This window comes from Coccinella septempunctata, chromosome 7 (assembly GCF_907165205.1).
Source record: "Coccinella septempunctata chromosome 7, icCocSept1.1, whole genome shotgun sequence".
In the NCBI taxonomy this organism is placed as follows: Eukaryota; Metazoa; Arthropoda; class Insecta; order Coleoptera; family Coccinellidae; genus Coccinella; species Coccinella septempunctata.
In genome coordinates this window covers 24795249-24820111 of record NC_058195.1, presented here as the reverse complement: position 1 = coordinate 24820111, position 24863 = coordinate 24795249, and the positions used below count along the sequence as shown (strand labels likewise).

General features: G+C 34.1%; 1 protein-coding gene across 1 annotated transcript in view; it reads left to right on the top strand.

Moving 5' to 3' along the window:
* Positions 1 to 24863, top strand: part of LOC123316425 (dynein axonemal heavy chain 3) — a 2043583-nt gene that overhangs the window by 272649 nt on the left and 1746071 nt on the right. Inside the window, exon 10 of the mRNA XM_044902499.1 lies at positions 198 to 382. Within this exon, the coding sequence (XP_044758434.1) occupies positions 198 to 382 (185 nt within the window). The remainder of the gene's footprint in view (positions 1 to 197; positions 383 to 24863) is intronic.

Genomic DNA, 24863 nt, shown 5'->3' with positions numbered 1-24863 from the left:
CCTTTCAACTCAAACTGTTTGTATCCCCCTCAAACTTAAATAAGATATAACTATACACTATACTGGACAAAAAAACTACATTTTCTAATTTTACATGAGTGAAAATTTTTTTTCTATGACCTTGCAGTTTTTTATTCATTTTCATCAAAAAATATTTTCTAATAGCTGACGTTATGTCTTACTGAATTTTTTTACAGAATATGCGATAAATTCGATGAAATGTCTACTAACGTCAGTATACAGACAAGCACAGTGGCAGAATTGGTCGCTCTTCAAAACTACATAATCGAATCAAGAGATGTCACAATGTACAACCTGCGAGAACAAATACGAAGATCTGTGGAGAATATCATGTTTCTGATGGACCATGCACATCTACCTAGTAAGTATGCTATGAGGTCTCGAATGAATTTCTTTTCGTCCATAAGATAATAAAACTATCAACATTTTCCTTAAAGCAGTCGCATAAATGTGTGAGAAAATATAATATTGAGAAAACCATTAAACATTTCAGAAAATAATTAAACATAGGTCAATCCCGCTATCGGAAATAAATTATTTATAAAAAAGACCGCAGGCATTTCATTTATTTATTTATTTATTCATTCAGTAAACGGTACAAAACCTTTTTACAAAAAAAGCAATAAAAACCAATCTATCATCTACCATATAATATTACTTTGCAAAAGTCTTACAAATCATCAACCATACAAATACAAAATAAAAGAAAAGAATAAAAACAATACTCACAGTGTTAAATGATACCAAAAATCTCCCCTTAATCTGGAAATCGATCGATATATATATATATATATATATATATATATATATATATATATATATATATATATATATATATATATATATATATATATATATATATATATATATATATATATATATATATATATATATATATATATATATATATATATATATATATATATATATATATATATATATATATATATATATATATAGATTTGTTCGACCGCATATACAGACCCAAAACGGTATACTCGACCGACTTTTCAGTCCAAAAGTGACGTTGTCAGACCCGGCTCCGGGTCTGGTAACGTTCGACCATAGAATCGTTATAAGGGGGGTTAGGGGATGCTAGGGGTGAATTTTCAGGTGGGTCTGAAAAGTCGGTTATACTCGTTATTATATACAGAAAACTTCAGAGTTTGGCCAGTGCGAGGGCGCTTCGAGCGACATGAACTTGATGTATATAATCCGCATAGTTGACCGACGCATCTAGTCCGAAAATTTGGCAACGCTGCATTTGAAGAGCTTGAGAATTTATTTTGTCATCTTTTTGATTTATACACCTCAAATGTACTATAAGAAAACTTATACGATCCCGGTATGATGAACAGTCGTCATGAGAAATATTCAATGACAATATTTTGAATTGAATTGAAGTGGTGTTATTGGATTCTTTTCGTATACGAACTATAATAGCACACGTATGGAAGTATACAAGCCCGATTAAGTGAAGTGAGTCGACCTAATTTCAGGAGCACTGGCACGTTTAGGATCCTATGCACAAAAATTGTATTTTCACCACACCTTACTTGACCCTCTGTCGTGTTTACGAATTTACGAATTTCCTGAACATCATTGTAGTTATATTTGGTTGACTTGACAGGAGCTCTTTTCCAGAAATTTTTCAGAAGATCAATATACAAAAGCAATGGAGATTTTTTACTCCTACCAGAGTGATAAAAAGGTTTTTTCAGTATGAAGTCCTTATATTCTTGAAAAACTATTCTTGAAAAACTATTCTTGAAAACTCTATCTCTGGTACAAGTATTCTTCAGCAACTGCATTTTTGTTTGAATCATAGAGATGAAATATTGGAAATTACTCGAGTATCCCGAACTAACAATTGGAAATTTTCAGTTCAGGAGGTGGAAGGGTATTCCTCAGTCAAACTTTCAATTTAATCATTTATACAAATACACATAAAAATCATTATCAATTCAGAGGACTTTCAGTTACACGATTGGTTTTCGCCTATAGGTACAAGTTAATTTACAGAGTGATGTGATACCTGATATAAGTTTAATATAGATATTTGAATTAGCTTGAGCTGAAATGAACAGATGATATAATATACCAAAATAAATAAAAACACCTAAAAACTGTCTCTCACCAATTTATTCTACAAAAACTACCGGTTTCGGGATGACTAATCGCATCCCATCTTCAGGTTCCAACACTGAACTGGACTTTAAAAACCTACTGGGATGTCAATAATTCTGGAAAAGACTATAGTGATTTTTCACATTTTGACATTTAAACTGACATTTTCTGGAACTCATCTATGTCTTGAAATTTTTACTTCTCGTAACTAGTAAATTATTTCGCAAATGTTGCGATAAACTAAAATTAAATACCTTCAGTGACGACTGAGACGATTTAAAAGGAATCTGCTAGGAACGTTTGACTATTGACGGCAGAGGGTAGAGTAGGGTAAAGTTGAAATTAATTTTTTTTGGCGAAGATCCTGACTTCATCGGACGTTTATAGTTTTGCGGACGTGTGATAATCTAGTTTGCTTACGAAAAGAATTCGATAACACCACTCAGATTCTATTCAAAATATTGTGATAACTTTTTCTTTCAAGGTGTTCCAGACATAAAAATCCAAAAGCGCAAGGTCGGGGCTTCTTGTTGGCCATCTTACCGGACTGTACCTCCCAATCCATTGCACCCCAAAATATTGATTTATTTAGTCCCGTACATTCCGGCTATTATGAGCTGGGCAGCCATTCATTTGAAACCAGACATTTTCTCCAATATGTCTGTCAAGATGCTTTGGATCAATCGGATCGGGAAATATTACTCGTCCTAAAAGTTCACCTCTCATGACTGCCAACCACACGTTGACCCTCAACCCATGTATGGAAAAGAGAAAACCCCCATGCGACCATGGTTTCTCATTTTCAACATGAGTTGAGGGCAACGTAAGATGGCCACAAAGAGGCTCCGACCTTACGCCTTTGGATTTTTATGTCTGGAACACCTTGAAAGAAAAAGTTTATTAAATTAGCGTTCAGACTCGAGAGGTCCTGATCGAAAGAATAACATTGTGTTATGCTGAAATGCGTCAGAAACTTCGCAGGGTTGCAGATTCACTACAAAAACGATGTATAAAATGTATTGAACAGGGCGGTGGACATTTCGAGCAATTATTACGTGTATAAGTACTAGTAGTAATTTGTTTTCTTCACATGTTTTCATAAAATCTATATCATTAAAATTTAGTTTATGCATTTGGGTTATTTGATTTTGCAGATAAATTCATGATTTCCATGTGAATAATTTCAATATTCAATCATTCAATCGAATAAAGGTTTGGAATGTGTCGAGTTTTTCGTTGTTATCTTGTTAGTCATTATATTCATATGTTAACACTTTCTCCTTAACCGTATATTTCACAACTGGAACCGTCTCCCTGAATGCGTAGTGCGATCGACCTCGGTAAACGGTTTCAAAAACAGTTATGACAGGTAGAAGTCCTCTCTGTGAGGAACTGTGGTGTTATATCTAATTTTTTTTTCTTTTTTGTATATGATATTTCAGTTTTGTATTTTTCGCTTTCATTTTCGTTTATCCACACAGTTTATGTATGCATGTATGTAATCTATAACCTTCGAGTTTATAGGCTTGTCCTCTACTGGAAACAATTATGTAATGAATAAATATAATGGAAGAAGACTAGCAGCAAGAAAAAAAGCTTATATGTCATTCGGAAGCAATCTGAATGGGGTATTTTTTGTTGAAAAGAAAACATATCCATAATTAATAATTTTTCATTGATAAAACCATTGGAAAAAAAGTCTTAATTTTGTTCACTTCAGAATCGTGATATTCATCCCATCCCCTTACCAAGCCCGCAATAAAATTTTTTTCATACACACGAATTCTCATCATGTAGCAGATTTATTGCTGTTTCCAGATATGTGGTCAAATTTAATTAGGCTACGAGATAACTGTGGTGTGATTGATACTATTAGAAAAACTGGGAATATTTCGTGAAATCAAAAAATGTTATATTAAAGAATGACCGATAACATTTCGATTATGTGTTATATGACATTTTTCGTTCCAAATCACTTGTATTATCTCATCATGAAGTTTGGCCCTTTTAAAAGTGGACACGCTGTATAAACCAATAATCAATTAGATTTCAACCTTGACAGTCGAAAATTAAATTTTCAACAGTATTCAATTGCAAAGCGCAGTATACAAGAGTTTCCTCTCCACATGCAGTATGTAGAATGTTTAGAACTTGGAGATAATATTCAACCTTGAATTTTTCAAATTGTATGGCCAATCACAAACCTTCTTTGTATATGAGAATCTGCAGTGATGATGATGATGCTCAGTTCACTGAAGATCATGCGTTTAATACTCCAGAGATCGAATAGTATCATCGTGTGAAACCATAAGAAATACTACCGGGATATTCGAAAGAATACGAAGGTCTACGAGACAGAGAGTTGATGCATATATTTTAGCGAGAGGTAGTCATTTTGAACATTTATTTTAGTTTTGCGTTATTGTATCTGAAATAAAATGAAAAGTACTGTTGTCAATTATGCTCATTAATCGAAAGAAATTTCAATTTGTTAAATTAAAATATTAGGGATATAATTTTCTTCCGGAAATTAGTAATTTAACCTTCAGAAAGATTCATAGAACATCTTTATCTCCCGTCATAGACATACAATATCTCAGAATATTCATTCTATGGAACACTTTTACGACGAAATGGAATGAACAGTAACCAGAACTGATTGCAAGTTTATATTTCTTCCGAGAAAGTATCGAATGTATCGAAATTTTGCAGGCGATTTTTTCTCCCGAATCAAATAGGAATCCATAAGAGAATTTTGTTTTTTGAATATCTATCCCACGAAAACAATTTTTGAAGGAAAATCATAAAGGGTTGTTATGTTCAACCCTAAATAATGAAATTATGAGATCTAAAAAATTGTGTGAGTAATAATATTTACTTAGTGCTTCATATTATGTATAGTTTTATGACTCAGTGTTCTTTAGAACCCGTAAAACAATCAACTACTATAAACTCGTCATCGCCTTCCAAAGGCTGTATCTTGGATGGGAGGTCCATTTCGAAAAAAATTCATAGGAACTACCCCTGCTTATTTTCATCGAGGAATCATCTCCCTTAGTCCTTTGCATTCGTATAATATTAACTTTCCACAAAATATTTCTCCTGGCATGACACAGGGCATAAAAATCGGAGAAACACATTTTCAAAGTAAGCAATGGCCTGGACAATACCTATCCAATTAAATGAATTGGTCCAGGAGGCCCAACTAGGAACCATGACCTTATAGATTACCAGATCTGAACCTTCTATACAATTCTTTGTGGGTAAAATTGAAGGAGGTTTATGAGGAGGATATCCAGACGACGAGAAACCAATTGAATGCATTCAATTGAATGATGAATTTTTGTGATCTATTAAGAAACAGTGGCAAAATGGATCGAAAGGCTTTATCAGAATTCAACAGATGTGTACAAACAAACGGTTCTCATTTCGCAAAACTTTCAAAATAATATTGACGGAATTTGAACATCAGTTATCAATTTTTTCATTTTTGTTTGTGTTATTTCATTTCAGTGTTTCGCATTAATGAATGATTGTACCTATCGAGGAAAGCTTTTACGATTATTCTGGTCGTTTTGAAGCTTGTTATGGAATATTTCACTTCTCATACCTATTCATTGACGCGATATTTATAGGAATTAATTAGATTTTGCTTCTTTTTTTTATTTCAATGTGGAAAATACATTGGAGGAGGAATTCTGGGCTTGACATGGACTTCTTGGAAAGTGAAACAATTATTTTCAATTCGACATACAGGATGATATGATAAAACTGAACACATTGAATTAGGTGTGATGAGTCTAGCTCTGGAATATTAAAACAATTCATATTTCGCTCTCTAGATCTCAATTTTTTTCAACAGTGTTCTAATAAATTTTGTTGATTTTTGTCTCATTTTTATGATAGTTGGAGTATTTGAACGAATTTCAGGAACCCCCTTGTAGATTTCAGAAGGAAGCTAAAAATTAATTTTTCATATTTTATTACAATCATTTTATGTATACAGGCTTCTCAAGGTTATGTTATTAATGGGTCAAAATTTGAGAAGAATCTGTTAAAAGGGAATTTGCTTCATGAGAATATTGAGAAAATACTTCTTTCCCAACAAACTCACATATATACGAATTTCTACCGTAACACCTACTTTTTCGCGTCATTTTATACATCGAAATTGTCGGCTCCAGTCCCGTCAAACTGGCAACAGTGCCGGGATCGTGAACGTTGGCCATATTTACCGCTGGAGTATATGTGGGATTGTAAAGTTGGTGCAATGTCTCGGGTTTGAAAAATATTATCGATTATGCTACTTTTTCAAATGAAGGAATTCTTTTCCCCTCTAAGTGTGCCTAAGGAGTTATAATTCTCATTAACGTTATTTCATCATATATACTCGAAAAAAACATTCGGATCATGTGGGTCTCAGGTCGCCTTAGAAACGTATCGGGGCTGGAAACGTCTATTGGACAAATATATATATATATATATATATATATATATATATATATATATATATATATATATATATATATATAGTTATAAAGTGTTAATACCACCTCCGAAATAGTAACTCGTTTAACGCTCTCACCTCATATATATCGCTGTCACCTCCGAAATCGGAGGTGACAACGTTTTGCCTTGTTTTTTAGCTTGTTAGATTCAGGAGGCTTCAGGGATCAACATATCAAAAAATCGTTTTGAGGTCACAACGCACCCCCTTTATGTACTGAACAATCTTTTAGTTCGAGTGTATATCACTGGCGCTAGTGTGCTGAGCTGTATATCGAAGAATTGCTGTGGGGGACTCTTTGCTCGTTAGCACCTCCGAAAATGGCAACGTTGTATTTTAAAAGCAGATGTAGACAGGCGGAATATAAGTATACGGATGAATTAACTGTAGAGAGGCGCAGCGCGCTATCTCCTCCATAATTGCAATCCAGGCGGCATATCTCAACGATTTATTATCGCATTTATCTGTAGGGGAAAGAATCACGTGAAAGAAAACCAATCTTGGCTCTCTCGAATGGAATTATGACTGTTTATATTCCATCGTGTGTATCTATGCATCCGTTGAACTTCTTTCATCTCAAGCTAAATATTCAGATGTAAATGGTGATGAATATTCAAGGACAATGAGCCATTCCGAAAATTTTCATTTCAGAATCAAGAGAAAAAATGCTACAAATTTTACAATATCACAGAAATGAACAACGTCGGCTAAACCGAATGTTGGACATTGTTGTGTTATTTCAAATGAAACGCTCTATATATTTTTTTTAAATCGGATTGCTCAATGATTTTGAGGAATCCTTTGCTCAGAAACATCTGTTTTATTATCGATTATGTTTAATTATTGGATTTTCCCGAAAATTTGAATAGCCTGTACCATCTCTCTGGTTTAAAATACTGGAACTAACAATCTGCACTCAACTAGTAGAATACCTTCTAAAAGAAAAGATCCTTTTACCCACACAACATGGTTATGTAAGAGGTAGATCAACTCAGACAGCAGTGTTTGAGTTCATTTCAGGAATCCTTAATGCCTTGGAGGATTCTAATATAACAGTGGGTCTAATGCTGGATCTATCAAAGGCATTCGATACTCTGTCCCACGACCTTATTCTCCATAAACTTTCTGCATATGGCATAAACAAGCTTGACTGGTATCAATCATATTTAGCAAACCGCAGGCAGAGAGTGGTGATCTCTCAGAACGGAAAAACAACAGTTTCGGAAGAAGAACTCACAGAGTTCCGCAGGGTAGCATATTGGGCCCTATCATTTTCATCATTTTTCTAAATGACCTAAGTACCATATTCGATGAAACCATGGTTAGGACAGTGAATTATGCAGATGACACAAACTTCACTGTATTGGCCAAGCACGATTTAGAGTTGAGTTTACCATTTTACACTCAACTCTAACTCTAAATCGTGCTAGCCAGTGGTTTGAAACAAACGGTTTGTGCATGAATTCTGAAAAAACAAGTGCCATCCTATTCAGGACAGCTCATTCCGGTCCCCAAGTGCCTACCAGCATTTCACTGTCTAACTCCACATTAGAACTGACTAAATCTTGTCGCTTCCTAGGCCTCACTATTGAGGTAACCCTTGATTGGGGAGAGCACATTTCCAACCTTTGCAATCAACTGGGTACCATCTGCTACACTTTGGGAGTCCTCAATAAATATCTGGACATAACCTCACTAAGAACAATATACCAGGCAGTGTTTAGGTATGGCATCATGTTCTATGGTAGTTCATACAACCTACATAGAGTGCTGAAAATGAAGAAGAGAGCCTTCAGAATGATCTGGAGGATGAGGAGGACGGAATCATGCAGGGGAGTCTTCAGAAGGAATGGTCTTTTGACTGCTCCTGCTGTACACATCCAAGAAAGCCTGATATTTACATTCAAGAACTAGCACTACTTCGAAGAGAAAACAGTAAGTAATTACAATACGAGGACAACTGCACTAAAATATCCAAGACACAGATTAAGCCTCACTGAAAAGGGACCTGAATATAGATATATTCGTTATTACAATAAGATAGCTCACAAACTAAGAGTAGAATGGACTCTACAACAGTTCAAGAAATTCATCTTCAAACTCCTACTTGAAATCGAACCCTACAGTGTGGAAGAATTTATGGAACACAGACTATAAAGCAGAAAATGACCCTGTTTCACTTCAAGTGTTTAATGTCATGTGTACACTTTACCTGATATAAAGCACAATATTTATTTTTTTATTTATTTATTTATTCAAATTTTTTAGTGATGTATCATAAAGAAAACTACAAATTATATCGAAACAAGTAAGAATTTATGAAGAATTATCCAAAACAGATTTGCATTTTTCGATAGATCATACAGGATGTAAGGGAAAAAATAAACAAAATTGAAGTCTTTTGAAGGACTCGAGTCAACATATTTTGAAATTGCAACCATATTTTTGTCAAGACATGATGAATCTACAAAATGAAGGTAATAATATAGATACATACTCGGATACATATGATTGATTGGTAATTCCCAAAAGCTATGATGAACAGCGGACACTATGATGGACGCATGATGAAAGGAGAAAGACAAAATTTAATTTAAGTATTTTCGCATGAAGTTTTATTATTCAAAATAAATGATGATTCTTATAATGAACAAATCAGGTGCAATTAAAATTTTTGTTTTGGTCCTCGAAAATAACACATATTGATTAAACTTCTACTATCCAAAATGAATAGGTACATAGATAAAATGTATCTATATACAGGATATCTGTAAACAAATGCGAAGGACTAAGGGAGATGATTCCTTAATGAAAATAAGCGGGGCTAGTTCCTATAAATTTTTTTCCAAATAGACAGCTCTTCCAAGATGCAGCCTTGGAAGGCGATGACGAGTCTACAGTTTTTAATTTTTTTTTACAGGTTCTGAAAAACACTGAGTCATAAAACTATACATATTATGAAGCACTGAGTAGATTGGTACCAGTTTCAACTTCGGCAAGCTCGCAGTTTAGGCGGTAACTTGCTATCGATTTTTTTAATGTGTCTCTCCCTTAAATTCAAAAATTTCTGTGAAAATGTTGAAATTTGAGTTATTATGCTATTGTCATAGAAGTATACGAAACTATCAGGTCGGGGGATCCAAGATTTCGGGCCGATTCACATGAAAAAAAAAAACATAATAAAATGAATTTCGTGAATACCGAGGCTGAAAACCACTATTCTCCGCTATGAAAATTTAATATTATTCCAATAATATACCGAGTTAATTAATGCTACGTTGCTATTACTATAAGGCCCGGTTGTTCAGTTCAGGATAAGGCCGAGATTTAAGATGATCCTAGATTAACCTGACAGAACTGAACTGAAGTGTCAAAATCAATTTAGGATAAACTTTAATCCCGAACTGAACAACTGGGCCTATTCATGTAGAGTTTCGGATTTTGCGAGAATCTACTGCTTTTTCTTCAAAACAACAACTGCGCTGAAGGAAATGTGATTGACTGTTATCTATATCATTTACATCATTATTTGGCGAACTTCAAAGTTCTGAATGAATTAAAATCTAAACTTGAAAATATACGAGATAATTTTCGCAAGAATTTCAATGAAATCTGAAAATTTTCATCATTCTGGAGCATTCTGGACATCAATAATTCTCGAATCATCCATGCAATAAATTCAAGTTTATCCAATACAACACGCAAAACGAAATGTTATTCGAACTCGGCATCTTGAGCAATTCGTTCCTGAAATGCCCGAATCAGGTAGAAAATTTTGAACCCTTATATCAGCGTTAACACGTGTTTTGCAGTAAACAGATATCGATTTCGTTTTCAACGGGCCATGTAACTAGGGTCGGCGTTGGGTGAAAGGATGAACGGTTCTTACAACAAGAAGAATTTGTATTTTCATATGACGGTGAGGGCATTCGTTTTAAAATTTTCAGAGTACAAGAAGTATACAGGGTGTTTCACGAGTAAACAGACAAATGAAAACCGTGAATAGAGGGCATTGAGCTGAGTTCAGAATCATACCATATACAAGGTGTTCCAAAACTAGTGAATCAAACGTCACACCACGATAAAGTAAACCAAATATTATCGAATGACACCAACATTAGTTCGACGAAAATGTACCGTTTCCAAAATAATCAGAATTTTATTAAAATACATAAAGTTGCCGATTTTCGAACTATTTTTCTTAATAACAGGGCAAGTTTGTGAAAAAGGATATCGATTTTAAATTATATTGAAGTAATATTGTTGTTTCATCTCCCCTAATTGAAATTATTTTAAGTAGTTAATCGATAACCATAACCTAAGTAAATGTAAATCAAAACAATTGTTTTTTCTACATGATTTTCAATACTCAGAATAAACAGGGGTGATAATATGGGAGAAAAACGCTATCCTTAATAACAAATTGGCCTTGTGACTGAAAAAATAGTTCGAAAATCGGCAACATTAGGTTAGGTTTTTTTAGGAACGGTACATTTTCGCTCAACTAATGTTGGTGTCATTCGATAGTATTTGATCTACTCTATCGTGGTGTGACGTTTGATTCAATAGTTTTGGGGCAACCTATATATAGGTTTCTTCGGGGTTTTTTGAAATTTCTCGAATTTCCGTTTGGCTATAACTCCTGAAATTCTGATCAAGTCGACTGAAAATTTATAATTAGCCTTGACTTGTTAATTTCATTGAAACAGAGCATAAAAATTCGACAAAAATCTGGACCGGGCTCAGTGAGGCTTTACTTAACTTCAAACTCATAAAAACACTGTGTATGTAGTTTTTTAATCATAATTTCAACTTTTTTGTTATCTGCATTATTATTGTCTCAAAATGAATTGATTTTTGGGTTGCCCCACCTGTTGATCATGTTCTAGAAATAATTGTTTTGGTCAGACGCCTCTAAGGAATAGAGCACTTCATGAAAATGTATTTAGAAATCCTTAATTGATTTTTTTTCGAAGAATATTCTGTTGAATGTGTTCAACAATTATACCATATTCGGTCTTCAAAATACTCTTTCACAAGGATAAAATGTTTCAAAATTGATAATATCCAAATATGGATGGAAAAACTACGCTATCTTGAAACTAAATATTAAAACTTGATCTTCAGAATTAATCTATTTTTCTATGGACAACTAGTTGTGTGAATGAAAACAAAGAAAGAAATCGCGGGGTGTCAGATCTGGAGATCTAGCAGTCCAATGTTGGGGTCCTACCCTTCAAATGAAATGACCTGAAATACTGATAAATACTTTTGCTGGTGCATGAATATCATCAATGTTTCAATAACAAATTGTAATAAGACCAGAACAATCCATAGATTTCCATAGATCCAATAATGACTATAACGGAATCAGTGAAGAATTCGAAAGTGCATTTATAATACTTATCCGAAGTGCCAATCATTACCTTCACTAAAAGACCAAATGAGGTGAAAACCAGTTCGGAAAATTACTTCAGTTCCACGTTGTCCATAAAAAGCGATTCATTCATAAGACATCGAATTATAATTATTATTTTCATGATCATGATAGCGTAGTTTTTTATTTCTATTTTTGTTCATTATCAATAACAAAGCTTATTATCACTGTTAATGACTTATCTGAATGACCAGATATGCTATAAATATCAAAAACAAATGCAAGACATATATTGAGAACGAAAAAATTCAGTTGAACATTTCCAATTCCATTTTTAGATTTCCTCAGTTGATTGGCGATCATATTCATCCCATTAATTAATGTGAAGTAAAAGTCAATATGCAGCGCTGTTTTTTCCAGACTTTTCACGATCAAACAATTATTCATTAAAAATAATCTGAAAAGGCATACCAAAGTTTCATTGATTTTGAGAAAATCAATGGAGATACCTGAAAAATTCAAAATTATCACGAGAAAAACTACAAATAGAGTGTTTTGCATGGGTTGAAATTTGAATATATCCTCAATGAGTTCGGTCCTGTTTTCGTCAACTTTTAATGTTCTGTTTTATTGAAACTTAGAAGTTTAAGCGGATAATGAATTTTTAGCCGAATCCAACTAAAATATTTCGAGTTATAGCCGAACAAAAATTAGGGAAATTTGAATAAACTCCTCTCTATATCGGAAACGGAATGCTTAAGACACACATATGAGGTGTTTTTGAACTAAGCTCAATGCCCTCTATTCTCGGTTTTCGTTTGTCCGTTTACTTGTGAAACACCCTGTGTACTGAAAAATTTCAAAAGACTCCTCGAGCAATTAAGAAATGCCATTAAATCAAGGAGTTTCTTTTGAACCGCTATGATGAAAAATGTCAATATCCAGTTATTATTATTATTTGGGGTGATTCATCGAAAATCCCCAATATCTCGAAAACCAAGGCACTTTTGCCAAACGTAAGATATATTTATTTGAACCGCCATACCGTCTGTTCCGATATTCCTGAACAGTACTGTCAGTATTTCAGAAACGATGCCTATTGTCCCAGTCGTTCGAGTTCTATTGTTTTTCGATTACGGGCCAGTACTAGCAGCAATATCGGAACAGGCCCATAGAGTACTCTACCCGCAGGCTCCATATTATCCACTCATTACGCCACACCCTGTATAATTATTATTATTATATCAATGTATTGAAAAAAAATAGACATGAATACTAGGCAGTTGTTTTGTTTGAAGGTTGCTGTTGCTTCAAACTTCTTTTAATTATTTTGACGCAAGATGATTTTTGTTGAGGAATTCAACATTCTCGTAATTATCCGTTCATTTCTTCAAGAGATACCCATTCCCTACCACCTATGAGTATTCAATTCAATGCTAACACTGCATCAAATGCATTTCATCTTCGGGTTGATTTTTTTGAATTCTACAACTGATGTAACGTCTTCAGCCAAAGAAAATAAACAACAGTAACTCTCCTCAAGCTACTGATTACTTCTATTTTCCATGTAAATAAATAGATTTGGTATGTCTTCAATCAGTTTGTATAAATGTCAATTATGTTCGTTACATATTTTCGACGCAATATTTTCCGAAGTGATTTGACATTGTGATGAAATACGTAATTACTGAGAGTCTCACGTAGAACGGACTACGTAGCACTGATTTAAAACTCAAAAATGTTTTGACAAGCGTCTTAACCCAACATTTTCGTACCATACAGAGTGAAAGGTATTCAATTTCCATGGCCAATCCTGTGCTAAAATGAAAGTGAATGAAGTATAGAAGCTGAAAGTAAAACGTATATCTTTGTTGATTCATTCGGGAAAAACATTTCAATGGAGTTCCTCATGTCGTGAATATAATGCCCAAAATTTCATACCAGAACAAATTCGGTAAAATTGTCTTTGGAATTAATCTTATATGTAACGAAAAATTTCATTGTCATGTATCATTCATTTTAGGACCTATACGGTATTAAACTCCCCTATCGGACGAAGTATCGTAGACATAGCATACTTATTCAAAAATGTTGATATTCATGAAGAAAAGATAATAATTTCTGTCCAAATTCATTTACTCCGAATCCTTATCAATCAATTATTAGCGTATGAAGTTTATTAATATCAGTATCGTTCTCGAACTCTTTACAGGTTTCAGTATGTGTGAATGAATCGGAAGAGCAGCTGTATTCTGTATATGAGTAGAATTCAAGCTGCCCTACTTTCTGTCCTCCTGAAATCTGGCAACGTTGCGGGAGGTGAGAGCGCACTACTAATAAGAAATATATGCGGAGGTAGTAAGGACTGATTCGTTTAAAGAAAAATTTTTCAATGAAAATCTTTTCCCCTCTTTAGGTACCCCTGTTATTTACCTTCCCCTCTACATATATAAGCAAAAATTATTCCAATTAAAAAACTCCTTCACCTGGAGGTCAGGTCGCCCAATGAACTTAACGGAGGTAACAACGAACTACGGGTTCATATATATATATATATATATATATATATATATATACATATATATATACTCAAAGTAATTTAACTCCCAATATATCGTACAATTAGAATAAAGGGTTATATATATATATATATATATATATATATATATATATATATATATATATATATATATATATATATATATATAGCAAAAATTATTCCAATTAAAAAACTCCTTCACCCGGAGGTCAGGTCGCCCAATGAACTTAACGGAGGTAACAACGAACTACAGGTTCATATATATATATATATATATATATATATATATATATATATATATATATATATATATATATATATATATATATATATATATATATATATATATATATATATATATATATATATATATATATGAACCTGTAGTTCGTTGTTACCTCCGTTAAGTTCATTGGGCGACCTGACCTCCGGGTGAAGGAGTTTTTTAATTGGAATAATTTTTGCTTATATATGAAGAGGGGAAGGTAAATAACAGGGGTACCTAAAGAGGGGAAAAGATTTTTATCGAAAAATTATTCTTCAAACCAATCAGACCTTACTACCTCCGCATATATTTCATATTAGTAGTGCGCTCTCACCTCCCGCAACGTTGCCAGATTTTAGGAGGACAGATAGTAAGGCAGGTTGAATTCTACTCATATATAGAATACAGCTGCTTTTCCGATTCATTCACACATATTGAAACCTGTAAATAGTTCGAGAACGATACTAATATTGATAAACTTCATACGCTAATAATTGATTGATAAGGATTCGGAGTAAATGAATTTGGACAGAAATTATTATCTTTTCTTCATGAATATCAACAGTTTTGAATAAGTATGCCATGTCTACGATACTTCGTCCGATAGGGGAGTTTAATACCGTATAGGTCCTAAAATGAATGATACATGACAATGAAATTTTTCGTTACATATAAGATTAATTCCAAAGAAAATTTTACCAAATTTGTTCTGGTATGAAATAGTTATCTAAATTTTGGGCATTATATTCACGACATGAGGAACTCCATTGAAATGTTTTTCCCGAATGAATCAACAAAGATATACGTTTTACTTTCAGCTTCTATACTTCATTCACTTTCATTTTAGCACAGGATTGGCCATGGAAATTGAATACCTTTCACTCTGTATGGTACGAAAATGTTGGGTTAAGACGCTTGTCAAAACATTTTTGAGTTTTAAATCAGTGCTACGTAGTCCGTTCTACGTGAGACTCTCAGTAATCACGTATTTCATCACAATATCAAATCACTTCGGAAAATATTGCGTCGAAAATATGTAACGAACATAATTGACATTTATACAAACTGATTGAAGACATACCAAATCTATTTATTTACATGGAAAATAGAAGTAATCAGTAGCTTGAGGAGAGTTACTGTTGTTTATTTTCTTTGGCTGAAGGCTGAAGATGTTACATCAGTTGTAGAATTCAAAAAAATCAACACAAAGATGAAATGCATTTGATGCAGTGTTAGCATTGATTTGAATACTCATAGGTGGTAGGGAATGGGTATCTCTTGAAGAAATGAACGGATAATTACGAGAATGTTGAATTCCTCAACAAAAATCATCTTGCGTGAATGGTAGTCAAAATAATTAAAAGAAAGTTGAAGCAACAGGAGCTTCACCTTCAAACAAAACAACTGCCTAGTATTCATGTCTGTTTATTTTCAATTTATTGATATAATAATAATAGTTATACAGGGTGTGGCGTAATGAATGGATAATATGGAGCCTGCGGGTAGAGTACTCTATGGCGGTTCAAATAAATATATTTTACGTTTGGCAAAAGTGCCTTGGTTTTCGAGATATTGGGGATTTTCGATGAATCACCCCAAATAATAATAATAACTGGATATTGACATTTTTCATCATAGCGGTTCAAAAGAAACTCCTTGGTTTAATGGCATTTCTTAATTGCTCGAGGAGTCTTTTGAAATTTTTCAGTACACAGGGTGTTTCACAAGTAAATGGACAAACGAAAACCGTGAATAGAGGGCATTGAGCTTAGTTCAAAAACACCTCATATGTGTGTCTTAGGCATTCCGTTTCCGATATAGAGAGGAGTTTATTCAAATTTCCCCAATTTTTGTTCGGCTATAACTCCAAATATTTTAGTTGGATTCGGCTAAAAATTCATTATCCGCTTAAACTTCTAAGTTTCAATAAAACAGAACATTAAAAGTTGACGAACACAGGACCGGACTCATTGAGGATATATTCAAATTTAAACTCATGCAAAACACTCTGTTTGTAGTTTTTCTCGTCATAATTTTGAATTTTTCAGGTATCTTCATTGATTTTCTCAAAATCAATGAAACTTTGGTATGCCTTTTCAGATTATTTCTAATGAATAATTGTTTGATCGTGAAATGTCTGGAAAAAACAGCGCTGTATATTGACTTTCACTTCACATTAATTAATGGGATGAATATGATCGCCAATCAACTGAGGAAATCTAAAAATGGAATTGGAAATGTTCAACTGAATTTTTTCGTTCTCAATATATGTCTTGCATTTGTTGTTGATATTTATAGCATATCTGGTTATTCAGATAAGTCATTAACAGTGATAATAAGCTTTATTATTGATAATGAACAAAAATAGAAATAAAAAACTACGCTATCATGATCATGAAAATAATAATTATAATTCGATATCTTCCGAATGAATCGCTTTTTATGGACAACGTGGAACTGAAGTAATTTTCCGAACTGATTTTCACCTCATTTGGTCTTTTAGTGAAGGTAATGATTGGCACTCACTGATTCCGTTATAGTCATTATTGGATCTATGGAAATCTATGGATTGTTCTGGTCTTATTACAATTTGTTATTGAAACATTGATGATATTCATGCACCAGCAAAAGTATTTATCAGTATTTCAGGTCATTTTATTAGAAGGGTAGGACCCCAATATTGGACTGCTAGATCTCCAGATCTGACACCCCGCGATTTCTTTCTTTGTTTTTATCACACAACTAGTTGTCCATAGAAAAATAGATTCATTCTGAATATCAAGTTTTAAATTTTAGTTTCAAGATAGCGTAGTTTTTCCATCCATATTTGGATATTATCAATTTTGAAACATTTTATCCTTGTGAAAGAGTATTTTGAAGACCGAATATGGTATAATTGTTGAACACATTCAACAGACTATTCTTTGAAAAAAATCAATTAAGGAATTCTAAATACATTTTCATGAAGTGCTCTATTCCTTAGAGGCGTCTGACCAAAACAATTATTTCTAGAACATGATCAACAGGTTGGGCAACCCAAAAATCAATTCATTTTGAGACAATAATAATGCAGATAACAAAAAAGTTGAAATTATGATTAAAAAACTACATACATGGTGTTTTTATGAGTTTGAAGTTAAGTAAAGCCTCACTGAGCCCGGTCCAGATTTTTGTCGAATTTTAATGCTCTGTTTCGATGAAATTAACAACTCAAGGCTAAATATAAATTTTCAGTCGACTTGATCAGAATTTCAGGAGTTATAGACAAACGGAAATTCGAGAAATTTCAAAAAACCCCGAAGAAACCTATATATAGGGTGCCCCAAAACTATTGAATCAAACGTCACACCACGATAGAGTAGATCAAATACTATCGAATGACACCAACATTAGTTGAGCGAAAATGTACCGTTTCTAAAAAAACCTAACCTAAAGTTGCCGATTTTCGAACTATTTTTTCAGTCACAAGGACAAGGCCAATTTGTTATTAAGGATAGCGTTTTTCTCCCATATTATCACCCCTGTTTATTCTGAGTATTAAAAATCATGTAGAAAAAACAATTGTTTTAATTTACATTTACTTAAGTTATGGTTATCGATTAACTACTTAAAATAATTTCAATTAGGGGAGATGAAACAATAATATTACTTCAATATAATTTAAAATCGATATCCTTTTCCACAAACTGGCCCTGTTATAAGGAAAAATAGTTCGAAAATCGGCAACTTTATGTATTTTAATAAAATTCTGATTATTTTGGAAACGGTACATTTTCGTCGAACTAATGTTGGTGTCATTCGATAATATTTGGCTTACTCTATCGTGGTGTGACGTTTGATTCACTAGTTTTGGAACACCCTGTATATGGTATGATTCTGAACTCAGCTCAATGCCCTCTATTCACGGTTTTCATTTGTCTGTTTACTCGTGAAACACCCTGTATACTTCTTGTACTCTGAAAATTTTAAAACAAATGCCCTCACCGTCATATGAAAATTCAAATTCTTCTTGTTGTAAGAAACGTTCATCCTTTCACCCAACGCCGACCCTAGTTACATGGCCCGTTGAAAACGAAATCGGCATCTGTTTACTGCAAAACACGTGTTAACGCTGATATGAAGGGTTCAAAATTTTCTACCTGATTCGGGCTTTTTAGGAACGAATTGCTCAAGATGCCGAGTTCGAATAACATTTCGTTTTGCGTGTTATATTGGATAAAATTGAATTTATTCCATGGATGATTCGAGAATTATTGATGTTCAGAATGCTCCAGAATGATGAAAATTTTCAGATTTCATTGAAATTCTTGCGAAAATTATCTCGTGTATTTTCAAGTTTAGATTTTAATTCATTCAGAACTTTGAAGTTCGGCAAATAATGATGTAAATGATATAGATAACAGTCAATCACATTTCCTTCAGCGCAGTTGTTGTTTTGAAGAAAAAGCAGTAGATTCTCGCAAAATCCGAAACTCTACATGAGTAGGCCCAGTTGTTCAGTTCGGGATTAAAGTTTATCCTAAATTGATTTTGACATTTCAGTTCAGTTCTGTCAGGTTAGTCTAGGATCATCTTAAATCTCGGCCTTATCCTGAAATGAACAACCGGGCCTTATAGTAATAGCAACGTAGCATTAATTAACTCGGTATTTTATTGGAATAATATTAAATTTTTATAGCGGAGAATAGTGGTTTTCAGCCTCGGTATTCACGAAATTCATTTTATTATGTTTTTTTTTTCATGTGAATCGGCCCGAAATCTTGGATCCCCCGACCTGATAGTTTCGTATACTTCTATGACAATAGCATAATAACTCAAATTTCAACATTTTTGAACAACAGAAATTTTTGAATTTAAGGGAGAGACACATTAAAAAAATCGATAGCAAGTTACCGCCTAAACTGCGAGCTTGCCGAAGTTGAAACTGGTACCAATCTACTCAGTGCTTCATAATATGTATAGTTTTATGACTCAGTGTTTTTCAGAACCTGTAAAAAAAAATTAAAAACTGTAGACTCGTCATCGCCTTCCAAGGCTGCATCTTGGAAGAGCTGTCTATTTGGAAAAAAATTTATAGGAACTAGCCCCGCTTATTCTCATTAAGGAATCATCTCCCTTAGTCCTTCGCATTTGTTTACAGATATCCTGTATACCGGGTGTCCCAGAGCTTTTAGGCCAGCAAATATCTCAGTTACCTGCGGAAAAAAAAAATTGAAAAAAATACTTGTCGTAGGAGACCATACGTTCTTTCATGCAGCATAGCAAAATCCACCCCCTGACAAACAACCCCCGAGAAACCACCCCTAACTTTTGTTTTTCAAATGGCACCCCCATGTTTGTTGTGCTTCAACTTACAGTTTTTTTCATTTCTCATTCAATGATGTATCATGGTAGCTAGAATGGCATGCAGAATTATGGAAAATAAAAATACAAATGAAATACGAATTTATACGCTCAGCTGTACTGTTACTGCAACATTATACTAAAGATACCGATACCGTAGGAATAAAACAAAGCACAAAAAGTTCTAACATTTTATTGACTCTTTTTTTTCAACATCCACATTTTCTTGTCTCTACAATGTGGACTAATTCGATCAGTCCAATTAACAGTACCCACTAACGAATTCAATTTTATCGAGTGACTATCTTTACAACTACATATTATGATATATCATTGATTGAGAATTAAAAAGAGCTGTCAGTTGAAGCCAAACAAACATGGGGGTGCCATTTGAAAAACAAAAGTTAGGGGTTGTTTCTCAGGGGTTGTTTGTCAGGGGGTGGATTTTGCTATGCTGCATGAAAGAGCGTATGGTCTCCTACGACAAGTATTTTTTTCAATTTTTTTTTTCCGCAGGTAACTGAGATATCTGTTGGCCTAAAAGCTCTGGGACACCCGGTATAGATACATTTTATCTATGTACCTATTCATTTTGGATAGTAGAAGTTTAATCAATATGTGTTATTTTCGAAGACCAAAACAAAAATTTTAATTGCACCTGATTTGTTAATTATAAGAGTCATCATTTATTTTGAATAATAAAACTTCATGCGAAAATACTTAAATTAACTTTTGTCTTTCTCCTTTCATCATGCGTCCATCATAGTGTCCGCTGTTCATCATAGCTTTTGGGAATTACCAATCAATCATATGTATCCGAGTATGTATCTATATTATTACCTTCATTTTGTAGATCATCATGTCTTGACAAAAATATGGTTGCAATTTCAAAATATTGTGACTCGAGGCCTTCAAAAAATGCAAATCTGTTTTGGATAATTCTTCATGAAATCTTACTTGTTTCGATATAATTTGTAATTTTCTTTATGATACATCACTAAAAAATTTAAATAAATAAATAAATAAATAAATAAATAAATAAATAATGTGCTTTATTTCAGGTAAAGTGTACACATGACATTGAACACTTGAAGTGAAACAGGGTCATTTTCTGCTTTATAGTCTGTGTTCCATAAAGTCTTCCACACTGTAGGGTTCGATTTCAAGTAGGAGTTTGAAGATGAATTTCTTGAACTGTTGTAGAGTCCATTCTCCTCTTAGTTTGTGAGCTATCTTATTGTAATAACGAATATATCTATATTCAGGTCCCTTTTCAGTGAGGCTTAATCTGTGTCTTGGATATTTTAGTGCAGTTGTCCTCGTATTGTAATTACTTACTGTTTTCTCTTCGAAGTAGTGCTAGTTCTTGAATGTAAATATCAGGCTTTCTTGGATGTGTACAGCAGGAGCAGTCAAAAGACCATTCCTTCTGAAGACTCCCCTGCATGATTCCGTCCTCCTCATCCTCCAGATTATTCTGAAGGCTCTCTTCTTCATTTTCAGCACTCTATGTAGGTTGTATGAACTACCATAGAACATTATGCCATACCTAAACACTGCCTGGTATATTGTTCTTAGTGAGGTTATGTCCAGATATTTATTGAGGACTCCCAAAGTGTAGCAGATGGTACCCAGTTGATTGCAAAGGTTGAAAATGTGCTCTCCCCAATCAAGGGTTACCTCAATAGTGAGGCCTAGGAAGCGACAAGATTTAGTCAGTTCTAATGTGGAGTTAGACAGTGAAATGCTGGTAGGCACTTGGGGACCGGAATGAGCTGTCCTGAATAGGATGGCACTTGTTTTTTCAGAATTCATGCACAAACCGTTTGCTTCAAACCACTGGCTAGCACGATTTAGAGTTAGAGTTGAGTGTGAAATGGTAAACTCAACTCTAAATCGTGCTTGGCCAATACAGTGAAGTTTGTGTCATCTGCATAATTCACTGTCCTAACCATGGTTTCATCGAATATGGTACTTAGGTCATTTAGAAAAATGATGAAAATGATAGGGCCCAATATGCTACCCTGCGGAACTCTGTGAGTTCTTCTTCCGAAACTGTTGTTTTTCCGTTCTGAGAGATCACCACTCTCTGCCTGCGGTTTGCTAAATATGATTGAAACCAGTCTAGCTTGTTTATGCCATATACAGAAAGTTTATGGAGAATAAGGTCGTGGGACAGAGTATCGAATGCCTTTGATAGATCCAGCATTAGACCCACTGTTATATTAGAATCCTCCAAGGCATTAAGGATTCCTGAAATGAACTCAAACACTGCTGTCTGAGTTGATCTACCTCTTACATAACCATGTTGTGTGGGTAAGAGGATCTTTTCTTTTACAAGGTATTCTACTAGTTGAGTGCAGATTGTTAGTTCCAGTATTTTAAACCAGAGAGATGGTACAAGCTATTAAAATTTTCGGGAAAATCCAATAATTAAACATATATATATATATATATATATATCGATTTTAGAGCGTTCTCCGACGCTTTCCGACTCCTAACCGCCATTCCTCTCTATTCAACCATAGGTTTTCGGGGAGCTCTCTTTCCTCCATTTCCTTTTCGATCCCCTCTCTCCAGCTCTTCCTTGGTCGACCTCTTTTCCTTCTGCCTCGTGGCGTCCATGTTAAAATCTAATTAAACATAATCGATAATAAAACAGATGTTTCTGAGCAAAGGATTCCTCAAAATCATTGAGCAATCCGATTTAGGAAAAATATATAGAGCGTTCCATTTGAAATAACACAACAATGTCCAACATTCGGTTTAGCCGACGTTGTTCATTTCTGTGATATTTTAAAATTTGTAGCATTTTTTCTCTTGATTCTGAAATGAAAATTTTCGGAATGGCTCATTGTCCTTGAATATTCATCACCATTTACATCTGAATATTTAGCTTGAGATGAAAGAACTTCAACGGTTGCATAGATACACACGATGAAATATAAACAGTCATAATTCCATTCGAGAGAGCCAAGATTGGTTTTCTTTCACGTGTTTATTTCCCCTACAGATAAATGCGATAAAAAATCGTTGAGATATGCCGCCTGGATTGCAATTATGGAGGAGATAGCGCGCTGCGCCTCTCTACAGTTAATTCATCCGTATACTTATATTCCGCCTGTCTACATCTGCTTTGAAAATACAACGTTGCCATTTTCGGAGGTGCTAACGAGCAAAGAGTCCCCCACAGCAATTCTTCGATATACAGCTCAGCACACTAGCGCCAGTGATATACACTCGAACTAAAAGATTGTTCAGTACATAAAGGGGGTGCGTTGTGACCTCAAAACGATTTTTTGATATGTTGGTCCCTGAAGCCTCCTGAATCTAACAAGCTAAAAAACAAGGCAAAACGTTGTCACCTCCGATTTCGGAGGTGACAGCGATATATATGAGGTGAGAGCGTTAAACGAGTCACTATTTTGGAGGTGATATTAACACTTTATAACTATATATATATATATATATATATATATATATATATATATATATATATATATATATATATATATATATATATATATATATATATATATATATATATATATATATATATATATGTATATATATATATATATATATATATACAAGCTATGGAAACATGTGGGCAAGTATACCATCATGGCTCGTGAGCAGAACGGCTGTCGAAAAGATGCAAAAGGATGCAAGGAGCTACTGATCGCCGACACAATCATAACAAAACAGGCAAAAACAAAACAGCGTAACCTATCCATGGCGTGGATTGATTATAAAAAAGCTTATGATTCTATACCACACTCATGGCTAAAAAAATCTTAAGGCTCTACGGTGTGTCTGAGACAATGATCAATCTACTTGAACATCTAATGGGAACATGGAGGACAAGGTTACATGTAAACACCAACAAAGGAGGATACACAACTGAAGAAATCGAAATCAAGAGGGGAATCTTTCAGGGAGACAAATTAAGCACCCTATGGTTCTGCCTCACAATGAACCCCTTGAGTAAACTGTTGAATAACTCCAAATACGGCTATGTGATCGAAAAAAGGAGAAATACGAAAATCAACCACCAACTCTTCATTGATGATTTTAAATTATATGCCGCAAACGAAGAACAGCTGATGAGAGAACTGAAAATAGTGGCATGATTCACTAAAACTATAAAAATGGAAATGGGGTTGGATAAGTGCGCTGTTATACACATGAAAAAGGGGGAAAGTAACAGAAGGAGAGGCAATGAGAGTTCAGGATCATCTCACCATTCAAACGCTGGGCCCAGAGGAAACTTATAAATACCTGGGAATCCAGCAAGGTCTAGAAATAAGAACCAATGAAGTAAAAAACACCTTCAAGGACAAATTCATAGGTAGACTAAAGAAGGTACTACAGAGCAAACTGAACTCCAAAGCAATGTTCACGTCAATAAGCACGTGGGTGGTGCCGTGTTTAGCATACTCGTTCGGAATAATAAAATGGTCAACAACTGAACTGAGAGCCATCGACACCCAAGTAAGGGGTCTCTTAACTAGGTATGGAATGCATCACCCAAACGCCTCGGTCAATAGACTATACATACCTAGAAAAGATGGAGGAAGAGGGCTACAAAACATTGAAACTACGCACAACAACACTGTTAATGAGATGAGGGAATATTTCAGATCAAGAAACTTACCTTTCTTCAAAGCGCTATCTGAAGAAG